The sequence below is a fragment of the Bombus terrestris genome, chromosome 16 (genome assembly GCF_910591885.1).
Source record: "Bombus terrestris chromosome 16, iyBomTerr1.2, whole genome shotgun sequence".
In the NCBI taxonomy this organism is placed as follows: Eukaryota; Metazoa; Arthropoda; class Insecta; order Hymenoptera; family Apidae; genus Bombus; species Bombus terrestris.
The window spans coordinates 3,699,192-3,712,481 of record NC_063284.1 but is presented as its reverse complement, the minus strand read 5'-3'; the positions used below and the strand labels follow the sequence as shown (position 1 = coordinate 3,712,481).

General features: G+C 35.4%; 1 protein-coding gene across 23 annotated transcripts in view; it reads right to left on the bottom strand.

Annotated features, from left to right (window-relative positions):
* Positions 1-427: 427 nt before the first annotated feature.
* Positions 428-13,290, bottom strand: part of LOC100645783 (phosphatidylinositol-binding clathrin assembly protein LAP) — a 32,473-nt gene continuing 19,610 nt past the window's right edge. For 3 of the 23 annotated variants that reach the window (XM_048413070.1, XM_048413071.1, XM_048413073.1), the window contains 10 exons: positions 12,308-12,476; positions 11,670-11,798; positions 11,452-11,581; positions 11,174-11,260; positions 9,336-10,052; positions 7,707-7,890; positions 7,529-7,637; positions 6,722-6,784; positions 5,754-6,014; positions 428-4,917 (listed from right to left, as the gene is read on the bottom strand). In XM_048413070.1, coding sequence (XP_048269027.1) covers positions 5,763-6,014; positions 6,722-6,784; positions 7,529-7,637; positions 7,707-7,890; positions 9,336-10,052; positions 11,174-11,260; positions 11,452-11,581; positions 11,670-11,798; positions 12,308-12,476 — 1,840 coding nt within the window. In that variant the 3' untranslated portion in view covers positions 428-4,917; positions 5,754-5,762. The remainder of the gene's footprint in view (positions 4,918-5,753; positions 6,015-6,721; positions 6,785-7,528; positions 7,638-7,706; positions 7,891-9,335; positions 10,053-11,173; positions 11,261-11,451; positions 11,582-11,669; positions 11,799-12,307; positions 12,477-13,290) is intronic. The other 20 variants (XM_020868142.2, XM_012319647.3, XM_048413074.1 and 17 more) reach the window with 20 other exon arrangements.

Here is a 13,290-nt window from a genome sequence, read left to right as displayed (position 1 = left end):
TCAAAGTACTTTTGTGCCATAAGCTGTTTCTTTTTTGTTGATTAACTAAAAATAATTTGATATTTTTCTACCAATTAAATAGCAAGCTAAATCGAAGAAGATTAGAGTAATTATTGAAGAGAATTACAGAGTAGAGTAATCTTTGGATAACAAAGAGTATAGAAATTTCTAGAATAACTGTAAAAAGAATTTTTTAAGTAATCTAGTCATTCAACAAATGGACGAAGCGAATAATAATCTTTCTTTCTTCCTCACAATGAAGGAAAGTGGTCTCACATCCGCTAATTTCAACAAATATTCCATTAAACGCCTTTCATATATTATTGTCAGTAAATATTTAGCTATAGAAAAGAAAAGATAAAGCTTGCTAGGATAAAGTAAATGTTAGTTTATCTCTCTTTTCACGAAGAAGAATGGACACATCTAGTAATTTCAATAAATACTCTATTAAACGCCATTCATGTGTTACATAATAATCGTTTACAACATATTCGTAGCGCATAATGATATCAATGACAATTAATACAAATTAACCGTAAATAATAGCATCTCAACTAATATATTTTATAGTCGGTGTACTTCTTCCGTTTTGAATTTCACGCGCATGAATTATAACTACTTACGTTAAAGAGAGACGTCCTAACAGAAGATAGAACGGAAAAACGAGATGTATAATATGGCATACTAGGGTTTCCTTTTTCCCATTAGATGATATCAGAAAAAATAACGGGTTCTCTCCGTGTTTCTATAGACTCTCTAGTTTGCTACCGATATATCGATTCGGCCGAGCTCGTCCAATCTTTTAGTTCTCTCTCTCTCTCTCTCATTCTCTCTCATGTTACTTTCTCGTTAAACAAAATATTTCCGCTAAAGGCTAGCGACTTTACACATGGATTTCCCTCAAGAACGGTCTTTAACACGTTCAGTGCCCTCGACTAATCTTACATTCCCGTACATTTACTGGCAAATAAGTTAAACATTGTATTAACATCAACTTACAATCGGATAGAATGGACTCTCGCAGAAGAAATTAATGATATGTACAATTCATCTAACTAAGTATCTAATTGTATTTACAATAATCCTGGATATAAATATTTACTTCTATTCAGGAATAGGCTGTACACTTGAAAATTAATGAGAAATAGAGTTAAATGACAATAAGTTCAACTTACTGTCTACTAGAGATTCCACGACTATTTAACCTAACGTTAGCTAGAAACTGAAGATAGAGTATACAGCTTCTGCTGACTACTACTACGTTGCTCAAAATAATTGAAATATTAAGTAATTATTGGTACAAAACAAAAGAGGGGACACTATAATTTCACTCAATACATAAGTTACATAGCATTCGAGCATCATTTTGAGCTACGTATCACTCAGACTCCACTCTACCAGTTGCAAATCACAATACTACTGGACCCTTGTCAGTCAATTAGTGATCATTAATGATGTGTTGTTCAACATTCATTCCACGACGTTGGAACGCAGTAAGAACAGGGAAGTTAGGAGATCATTCTTGGGTTTCATAACACTGAACGTGTTAATGGCTGATCGATGAAAAATATTGATATAGTGTTCGTTTCTCGTTTTGTTCCTCTCCGAAAATCGCCTTGCCTTTCGCTAGCTTATAGGGGAGAGTTACGTGGATCGCTACTGCCCTATAATCCTCGATAAAATATGTGTTATATATGTATATGTAATATTGTCCTGTTACACTCGATCACCAGTAAGTTTACACGAACGTTTGTTTTTTGTGTACTGCAATGTAAAACATTGTTCTAAACGCATTACACGATCGTACAACCAAACCTCTTCAGAGCAAAAGAAAAGAAAGCTAAACCATGTAGTATAAAAAGATCGATTTACATTTATTCCATTGCTCTCAAGCCTAAAGAGAATTACAATTTCCTTTCTCCTCCGCTTTTCGTTGATGATATAGTACAATCTCAGTAATCTGGACAACTCTGGACGATTCCGAAATAACGAGGTTCTGCATTATCATGGTTTCCACATCTTTTGTGCGAAGTGAGATCTCGTTAACCCTAACTCCATTGGATGTTCCACTTTAACTATTTCGATTTAGATTTTCTTTCACGCTCGTTACGATTCAAAAGTTTCTTCGTAGAAATATTTTCCTTTCTCTTTTTCTTTTGCACATAGAGTTAAGAAAAATATAATCGAAGAAACTTTTCTACCTATCAGTGTACTTTGTTCAAGAACTTCTTCGGCCCAGTTCCTCCTTCGAAAATAAAACCTCATTAATTCAAACCTCGTTCCTACTAATTCGAAATAAGTTTTCTTCTATACAAGAAATTCGGATTAACGAGGTTCTACTGTACGAAAGAAAATTTTCCAAGGTTACGCAGAATGTCAACACAGAGACCACCCATTTAAACTTAATGGTGACCAGTTTTTTTCTTGCATGATCTGTAGTCGTTAATTGAACATGTACTTTATGATCTAGTCTCCTATGGCCATTACTTCCGCCAACTGCGAGAACCATATTATACAAGAACACCTAAGTTAAATAAGTCGCAGACACAAACTTCGCATCAGGAGTGCACAAATTCCTTGAATAATCACGTTTAGAGAATTGGGAACCTCTTAACCTCGCTTCAACAAAGAGATTCATTACTTGAGAAATCATTTGTCGTACTAAACTTTAACAAGTATAATTTGTACCTCTTGGATCTTGAATGTGGTTTATGCATGTGGTCCAATGTGAAAGAAACATCTGTGCACTCCTGACCTCCCAAAATCCAACGCTTTGAACTAAACTTTCTCACATTCTCATTGATTCGCTCTTCCTTTCTTACAGCCTTCTCTTCTGCAGTCATAATATTGGGATCTTGATCAAGAAACTCCTCTTGTGCTGAAAACAGCTATGTTTTACTCGATTTGCTAATATAGTTTTATAAATTCATTGATTAAAGAATATTTTTCAATTTTATCAAATGGTTTTACCGAACTTTTGTAAAAATTCATAGAATCTTACAAACCAGCGCTTGCTTTACATCGTTCGAAATTTCTCCAAATAAAGCGAAAATCGCTGCTAATTCACAAATCATAGCGTTCATTGAATGAGTATCAAATAGGTAGGTTCCAGTGACCGCGAAGCATTCAAGTCTCACTTCCAGTTTTTCTAGGTTCTCTTTCCGTTCCTATACACAAGTGTTCGTCTAATCAACGCCATTCGAATCAGCCAGAAAGAATGTTTATAGATGCAACACCACGGGGAATAAAGTAAAAGAAGTTGGTACAATTTACAGGGCATTTTTTCTCTCCGCTTAGGATCTCGTGCAGCCTCTTCGAGTGTCGCAAACTCCAGACAGGAATAAAGATATTTATATTACTATATAATGTATTCGATAATATATAGCAAACATTGTTCATGGAGGTAGCTGCACGCGCCAAGGGGATGAAATGAATCCCGAATTAGACCTTAGAACAGGAATTATTGACTATATATTAATAGTACCATACTGAATCGTAGATCCGCGTGTTACATTCATTATAATTTATCGCATGAGTATTATAATCTTAACTTGTATATATAGTTCGTTTTAATTACCTAATTAAGACAGTTCGGAACGGTATACGGATAAAGAACATTAGTGAGACCACCTAACATTCCATTTTATATCTCTTTCACTCGCACAATCTCACTCTCGCACGCTATATATATATATATATGTATATCGTTTAGTATTTAATACTTTAATAAAGGATACGTCGTAACTGCTTCAGCGCCCTGAGTCGAAATCAAAATATATACCGGTAAAGATAGTACGAAAAAATGAAACAGAGCGACACGGGTGCGCCATTATTAGGATTACGCCATATACATACACATACATTTATATATATATGTATAATTTTTCTTTCTCAGATAATATTTATATTTTTAACGTTATATCTTCTCGCACGAATTGTGAAATATAGTCGGGTACGTATGCACCTGCACAATTGCGCGCGCGTGTGCACATGTATACGCAAAATACGTACGTACTTTACATTTTTACTATGGATACATCATGCATCAGCCAACTATGTATAATTTTCCACGATGTGTATGTACGTTTAGAATCGACATGACTTGAAACCAACTCCAACATAGTTGCTCTTTCTATATTATACGAAAAGATGATTCTCAGTTAAACTCGATAAACGTTCCAGTATATATAAAGCTTATATGGAACTACTTTGGACCTCCTACCTCCTGTACCGAAACATTTTCATTAATAACTCCGTCTCTTCGTTCAACCTTCCATTCATTCTTGCTCTCAAATATACATGTACACGCTCTCTCAGGCTCTCCCTCATTTTCTTCCAGCTCTCCCTTCGATCACTGGAAAACACTACAATATCGATGCAATACTATCACAGTCAACTCATACGGAATAGTTGCATCCACGTACCTCATGGAATTCTAAACGTAATACGGCTCGTACAATCTTTTTTTTTCATTTTTCATGTTTCATTTTTCATAACTCTGTCTCTAAGCTCTCTATTTTTTTTTTTTTTTCGTTTTTTTATCTTTTGTTTCTTTTAGTCGTTTCGCAAGACTATATATATACGTATGTATACACTGAGACTACGCGTATCTCTGTAAGGCAACCGCCGTAAACTGAGTAAATCCGTATATACGATTATACTCAATCAGCAGTAGAAATATATATATATATATATATAATATGTATATTAATGAGAACCCGTCGGCGCTGTCGCGTTTCCAGAAGAACGATCCAACGATAAACTTCAATATTGTTCTTCTTCTCCTTTTTTTCTTCGTGAGGACGGGCGGTTCTCGGATGACATAGAATAACAAGAGCAAGCAGGGCACATTTCCTAGGCATATTACACGGTATTTACAAAGTTGGTGCTTCGTTTGCTCGATTCCAATCAGAATTCCTGCAAGAAAAAATCATTTTTGGTCATATGAAGATTACTTTCAAATTCATTACTAATATTAAACATGGTAATTCTTGGATAGGTGATCATGTTTTCTTAAGTTAGTCTTTTATAAATATTATAAAGTTTGATAAAGAATGATATTATATAATACAATATCTTTTTGTATCTATTAAAAGCTACTTCATACCTTCTTAACTGATTACCATTTCACTTATCCAAAAGCTACTAAATGCTGTATCTGTTTAGTAATCAAATTGCAATCCTTTGATGTGCTGTCTTTATTTTTACATTTTATGAGTAAAGTTATTGAATCATTGATTGAGTGCAGATTGACAATGTTAACTAGAAACCAGTGCCATTAGTAAATGAGCCTGATAGGAATTATGTATGTACTTCAGATGGAACTGTGCATCGTTATACAAGTATTTTGTGTAAAATGAAATCTGTTCAACAGCTGTTAATCATTTACAAACAAAGCTGCCTTTGGACAGATTCGCATAATCATGCTATATTATATATTAATCACAAACATATACGGATACAATTCATTACAATATGCTCTGATATGCATAGCTTTCTTCCTTCTTAAGAAAAACTCTCTAGAATAAAATCACCAAGTCTATGCATTTGGCTTATTTTTCTATTTTATTTACAAACTAACTGATTAAAATCCAAGAATTCAATTAGATGAATTAGTGGATAAAATTTGTTACGTATCACTGTAAAAAATCAGGAGACCTTTTAATTTCCAGAATGTCTATTTAATTCCAATCACAATTCACAGTTTTGTCACTGACATTTCTCTTCATGACAAGGGCATAGCAAATAGATACCTAATCTCTTCACAGGGCACCAAATGGATCAAGTTGGACTTGATTATTTTGCGGCTGTTGAACAGCCTGGGATTGTTGTTGCTGCTGCTGTGGCTGCGGTTGCTGCTGAAGATTAGCACCCATCATGGGATTTGTGCTGGGCATCATCATTGATGCAGCTCCTCCTGCGACCATCATGCCACCAGGACCACCAGGCATTGTGCTCATCATTGGCCTCATGCCCTGCATGCCCTGCATGCCCATTGGCACACCTTGCATTCCCTAGGGACACCAGAAAGCCGACTGGTCAGATACACTGTATCTGTACTTCTGGAATTTTTACTACTCCAAGTCCAACTATCTCCAGTAATTGTTTTCCCTTTGTTAACAATGTTTTCAACATTTGACCATTTATATTCAATCAAATCAAAATATATGGAGCTCATTGTGTTTTAGTATTTTGTATTTGGGTTGTCCTATTTTGTATTGTAGGTTTTGTGTCACTTTACACATGTGTGGATATACGGAACAGTAAAAGTAGTGTATTTACATTTTTACAAATCTGGATCTAGTGTACAATAGATATTTATGAAAGTAGCATTGAGTTTATTATACAATAGGGTATTTCATATGCAATAATCAAACGACATACTTATAAACATACAACTCTGCTAGAGAAAGTAGTTTAAATCAAACACTCAGGTGCATCACACGTATGAATAAATGCAAAGCAGGGAAATATTAAGGATATAATATACATTGATGAGAACAATGGTTACAGAATTCTATGAACTATTCCTCTACAATCAGTTACTAAAAAAAAACTTTGTCATATTTAAACATCCAATAATCATCTAATGGCATAACTTTTTTTCAGGGAACTAATTAGTAACAATACTTGTTATGTACAGCAATGTGAAGTCAAACCAGTGATATGTTCACTTCTTTTTTTTTTTACCATATTTAATTCCATGGAAACTGGAACTTACCAATGGTGCAGTGTGGGGAGGGAAGCCCATAGCAGTTGAAGGGAGTTGCGTCATTCCTTGTCCCTGTAACAGCAGGTAGCATGCCATATGCCATGCATGCATTGTATAGCTAAGTGTATGGATCGACGAATATGTTTTCTATATTCTAATATTCATTTCCTCTTTACCTCGTACTAAGGTGGTCAACGTTTTTTACAATTCTAATTTATTTTAATTCAAAGGAAGTGCAATTTATATTTAAGATGTTTATCTCGTGAACTTTCAATAATTGTGTTTAGTGTTACAGTGATACTTGAATATAAAATAATGCACAGTGCATCCAAACGTGCAACACGATAACCGAGCTAAATGTTTCAGAGTATTAAAAAGGACAAGGATCTATCGTAATCATTGATTATGTGAAAGCTTAGTGAGCGATAAAGCAAGCGTGCTACGATAATCTACGGTCATATAAACGTTGTAAATTACTCGTAAGTGTTTTCCTGACATTAAACTCGCTGATCGACTATATTTATACTTAGAAATATAAAACGAATTAAACAAGATCGTGTCGCAAGTCCGAAGACGAAGATAATTTATTAGACATGGTTATAGGATAATTATTTATAATAAATAATAATCCTATAACGATAAAAAATAGCATGCTGATAGTGATTCAGTAACAAATGGCGAGAGTAGATAAAGATATCTGACATGTAATATAAGAATAGTAGGGGTCATGATACCCTGCAACAAAGATATCACGTCCAACAACAGCGTGCTGATAATGATATAGCACTGGAGAACTGGTCACCACATTGAACTCACCATTGGACGATACCCAGCACCAGTCGTAGCTGCCATAGGCTGTGGTGTCCATCCTCCAGCTGGACCACCAGTTTTAGCAGCGTTTTTGGGGGAATTCCATTGCATACCCCTAAAAGAAACAAAAATACTACTTTCCTGTCTTCAAGATCAAGTTTTCAAAAAATTTTGTACACCTTACTTGACTTGCTGCTGCGCACTTTTGTTGATTGTCAGATTTTGAGCAAGACTAGCAAGGCTGCTATCCAAATCTCCAGTTAGGACTTTGCCAGTGGATGTTGCATTCTGCTGTTGTCCTGCTGCTGAAATATTATTATCTCCAGCTACAGTGGTAGGCATCAGCATCATGCCCAAACTGTCAAAACCTAAGCAACATCTACATCAGCCAAAGCCCCATAAAGCATAACCCAAGGTTACATGTTCTTGTTGCACATTGAATGATACACAAAGAAGGACCAAACTTTTGAACATAAAAAAGCATGGGTTTCGATAAACAAGATGGTAAAATTGAACTACTTGCAATTAACTGGGATAAATTATAATAAAATAAAAGAATATATCCTTTATAATTTTATATATGAAGTTTACAACATTTGCAAGTACATAACTCTGGAAAAGCCATGCTTTTTACTTTAACAGAGTATACAGTGCGAATACGTGTATCATTATCTTGACTAAAGGTAATATATATTCATCTATCATTGTATTATATGGAATAAATATACAATATACAGTCATTTAATTCCTTGCAGTTTAATTTGAAATATCGACTTATTAATATCCAACTGCAAAAAATTAAAAATAGTAGGAGAAAAATGTAAAGAAAAAGGAATATTTCAAATATATACACAATCTAATGGATATATTATGCATTGATAATTAAATAGTAAATTCAGGTAGTACTTACAATATACCTCTACATTCTCCAAAAAAATAAATTGTAAAAATTTTCCAAAGACATCATGCCAGTACCAGCAGGTATACATCCAAGCATTACAAATGCATCAAATAATCAACCTTTATGAACAATTCAGTGAAAATCTACTTCACAAACCAAGAACAGATACACAAATCACTGATGCTGTATATCTCTGAGCTTGTACTTTTGTGACAAATTTGAAATTGGTATTACAAATTTGGTTTCCCTCTCTACGTTATTCCAGAATTATTATATCATTATATAAATCTAAAACATTAAGAATGCAAGATTGGTTCACTTCTTTATATTATCTCTAAATTACTAGACCCCCTTCCTTACACTAAAATATCGTAAACATTAATCCTTTCACAACCAAATGTTTGGAAGCTTTAGAAGCAAAGATCTTTTTGGTCAATCATTAAGAAAAATATTCTTTTTTGTCTCTATAAGGAAGATATACTGTATTAAAATTAGGACCAGTTTTAATGAAAATAGATGCAGTTATCACTTAATCCTGTTATGCTTATCATTTTTCCAAAAGTATTATTTTATTATTATTATTAATTTTTGATCAACTTAAGCCAGGTGTCCAACTATTTGTGGATGGTAGTGTAAAAAAATTAGTAAAATTCAATATTGATAGAAAATTCTTAATAATGAAATATAGATTCCACAAAAAATTGTACAAATATTATAAATATAGAATTTCACCTTATCATGGTTTTCTGTAATCTTCATTTTAAAGTACAACATTGCTTATATGTAACATCTGGCGTGAAAGAGTTAATCATAAGGTACACAAAAGTACACAGGCTCATGAGGGCCACTGAAAAGCATCACTGATGCCTCTGACATGCAAACTGATGATAGTCATCTATACATTCCCGTCACCTGAGGTCGGCTGCTTAGCCGGAGAACCGTACCCCGCCGGGACTTGGGTTGGGATACCGTAGCCGACCATCGGCCCTCCAGGCATGACCGGTTGCCCGGTGGCAGCCATATTCGCAGCCATATCGAACATGCCAAAACCCTGTTGCAGAGGTTGCTGTGCTTGTTGCGCGGCGGTTGGTAGTTGTTGAGATATAGGTGCCGGTCTTGACGGAGACCCGCCCAGTGCCATACGAATGCTATCATTCAGATCGTCGAACGCGCTCTTACTTGGAGCGGCGGCGGTGGTACTCGACGTTCCAGTGGTTAGTTTCCCAGCTGCCGCTCCGGACATTGTAGGCGAGGTTGGTCTAGGTGTACCGTTCATCGCTGTCGCGGGAGGCGGCGGTCTGGGAGGCGGCGTGGCAGTGGACTTACCGGAGGTCAGAGTCACAGAGGATGCCGCCTCCGCGGCGGCGTCCCCAGCGACACCCTCCGCGGTCCTGAGCACTGCAGAGTCGCCCCCAAAGAGATCTGCCTGGCCGCCAGCACTGAACAGGTCTCCGCCGATCTGCCCTTGTTGCTGGCCATCGCCACCGCTCACATTAGCGGCAACGTTTGCGGCACTCTGCTCGAAGAGACCGAAAGCGGCTGCGTTTGACTGCGTTGACTGGGAACCAAGGGAAGGGAAGTCGGACATAAAAGGATTTGGTACGGATCCGGCCGTTCCTGGAGCACCAGCTTGCGCAGAAATCAAGGTGCATCGATTATTAGCGTTTTCACTTTCTCAATGCGGGGTTAATTGCATATTACTCGCGAGGGTCTGATATGCTTTCTGACTACATTACTTGTCGTGCCTTGTCCTAACACGTGCACGCTGCATTGAAGATGATACTATAGGTGACTTTACACGTGTCTGACAATAAAGTTCTTGAATCGGACCGATTAATAGAATACTCTGATATATTTCTCAATGAAAGCTTGTTGAATTTTGTATGAAAAGGTAAACTTTATTGTTACATCGTGTAGTCTACGGATCTGTAGTAAGAAGCATAGTCGTTATTCGCATATGAAGATCACAGGTAAAAAATTGATAAATTTCTGATTTTAATGCCACTTTATGATCAAACAGGAGAATTTTAATATAGCATGATTAAAAATTAAAACAATCTGTTAGTCTCAAAGGTGTTAATCCTTTAAAAGTATCTAATAAGTTGACAAAGTTTTATGGGAGTTAAAAATTGTAATTATTAAGAGAAGCAACATTTTCATATCTGCAATATTTTTATGATACAATGAGGAGTATTTCGAAAATTTTGAAAGGAATGAAAAACACATGCTTAACTCCAGAACCAAATGAAAAGACAATTTTGGTAACATGAAAGCATACTAAATGTTAAGACTGCTGTCCTGTAGAAAGCGGGAATATGATTTATTGTACTCCTTCTCCATAGTTTTCATATTCTTTAAATAACAATGCCTCTTATTACATTAGTAATACTATGATACTTGAGAGGTTAACCCCAAAGGTTTTGAAAGAATTCATCTTGAGATTGATCACAAAATAAAAACACTCACTGTATCCGAAGATTCAATTTAATCGAATTGTTCTTGTTATATTGCTACAACCGTTTTTTAGGATTAACTTACCCAGGCATCGTCAATGAATCTAAACGATTTAGTAAGATGCAAAGGTATGATACAAAATCTGAAGCAAGAAATCCTTCACCATAAAAAGAGATGAATATATACATGTACAGTGTGAATGTGAAAAAAAGAAGATACAGTGCATTTAACTTGATAAGTGAGAGATCAAAAATCTTTATCTCATATACCAGCGATCGGTCGGATCAAGTACTCACCAGATTTCGACTCTTGATTACCAAATACGGAAGAGAAACTGTTATCTGTAACAAAGTTATTATTTGCTGGGGGCACTGCGGCGAAACCTACAAATCAAAAAATAAAAACAGACCGATGAAATAACATAAAGAACATAATCATCGTACAATAATCGCCAAAAATGTACAGTGATAATAAATAAAAGAGAAAAAAAGGTTTAGTATCGTTTTTGTGCTATTATAAGATACAATAATAACATAATTAATTAAATTACATAAAATAAAATACTCATATTTACCGTTACCGTTAGTCATCCACATATTGTTCTGCGTTTGTGTGGTCGATGCAGTTGCAGGTTGTGGCGCACCGAACATATCCGCGAAAGGATTCCCTGCCAATTGGAGCAAATCGTCTGACGCTTTTTGCGGCTGAAAATAACAAAATGTAATTTATAAAGAAATTATCATGGAGACAAAAAACATTATGTATTCTAAAAAGAGGAAAGTTCCTAGTTACTTGACTTTCAGCTGTCGTTGTCGTTGATGGTGAACTGAATAGATCTACTATTGGTTGATTAGCGTTGTTGGTCGGTGAACTGAGGAATGGATTCGTACTAGGTCCGCCCGATGGGGATTGCACTTTCGCCTAAAATAAGGGAATCGGGTCAGCTATGGAACCAATAGTTTTTTATAATAACTGAGCCCCTTAGTCTTACAACCTAACAACTACAATAAATAAAAACCACATGGAAAAATATGGTAAATCCATATAAAATTGCTGGTTTTTATGACTTTTATGACACTTGGTAGTTAAAAAGAAGTATTTTAATATGAAATAGCTGAAGAAGAGAATAACATGATAGATCCAAAAGTATAAGTTTTTCGAAAATCGATAATAAGTCCATAATGTTTTGTAAGAAACGAATAATATTAATATAATTGTTATCTTAGCTTAACTTATTCAATATTAAGCTGTATAATCAATATCTTTAATATCTTTGAAATGTTCAAGGGGATTATCAAATGAAAAGGTAATTTTGACGTGGAATTGGTTGACAACGTATTGAATTATAAAATTGCTCTTCTCTAAAAGACAGGAAATGTGACTTATCACGTGTTTCACATGTGGTCTTCAAATAAAAAATCTTTCAGTACCTTGTACTGATTCATAGCAGCCTCCTCTTCCGCGAGGGCTTGCTGCCGCAGTGCTTCATCGATATGTCCATTTCCGGCGTGGTCAAGGCGATTATTACTGGCTGCTGTTCCAAACGCAGTACTGGTGGAAGACAGGGCGGACACTCCCGACTTTACATTCGTTCTATTGCTGCTCGGGTAATGATTGGGCGATGGATGTGTGTCGATGGAGTGGTATGGATTCACACAGGAGGAAAAAAGGAAGAAAAGCCATTTTCAGCAGCGAAGATAAGTGTGGCCGTAGGAGCGAAAAAGGAGCGAAAAGGAACGTTGATCATTGAAAACAAAGGAGAAGACAAAGAAAAAAAAAGAAATAGTGTAGTACGTATAAAGATAACAACGATGTGTAAAAAATTCAGCTACTCAGTGCTCTTTCACCCAAACGTACATACAGATATGCTCCATAAATATATAATTATTGTACATGCGTAACGCTAGCTTTCCTTCTTTTATCCACAGATATTAATGTGTTCTTTTTATACATATATATCTTTCACTACGTATGTTTTCAAATTAACTCACACAAGCAATTAAGTTGAGTAATACTACCTAACATGTTTTATAATAGAAACGAAAAAGAAGGAAGGGAAAAGAAAAAAACACACACGCACACACTTTCTCGTTTGCTACTGCTACGGTACGCACGCTTATATACAGACGACATATGTGCAAGAAAATATCACCTAGCTTTTAATTTTATATTCAAAATTGGCTATTTTATTGTTTAAAGAATGTGTTAATTGGAAATAAATGTTGATTATAAAGGTTGTTACTGTTGTACGAACTTTGGTAGCTCATTGCGCAGGAAACATAATAGTCTCCGAACAAATGATCCAAAAACTGATCTATTTATGATCGGTTAATCAGGATAGAAATCTTAATCAAAAATGCGATCACTTATCTGGAAAATACCGTATCTTAATTTTATATTGTAAACGAGATTT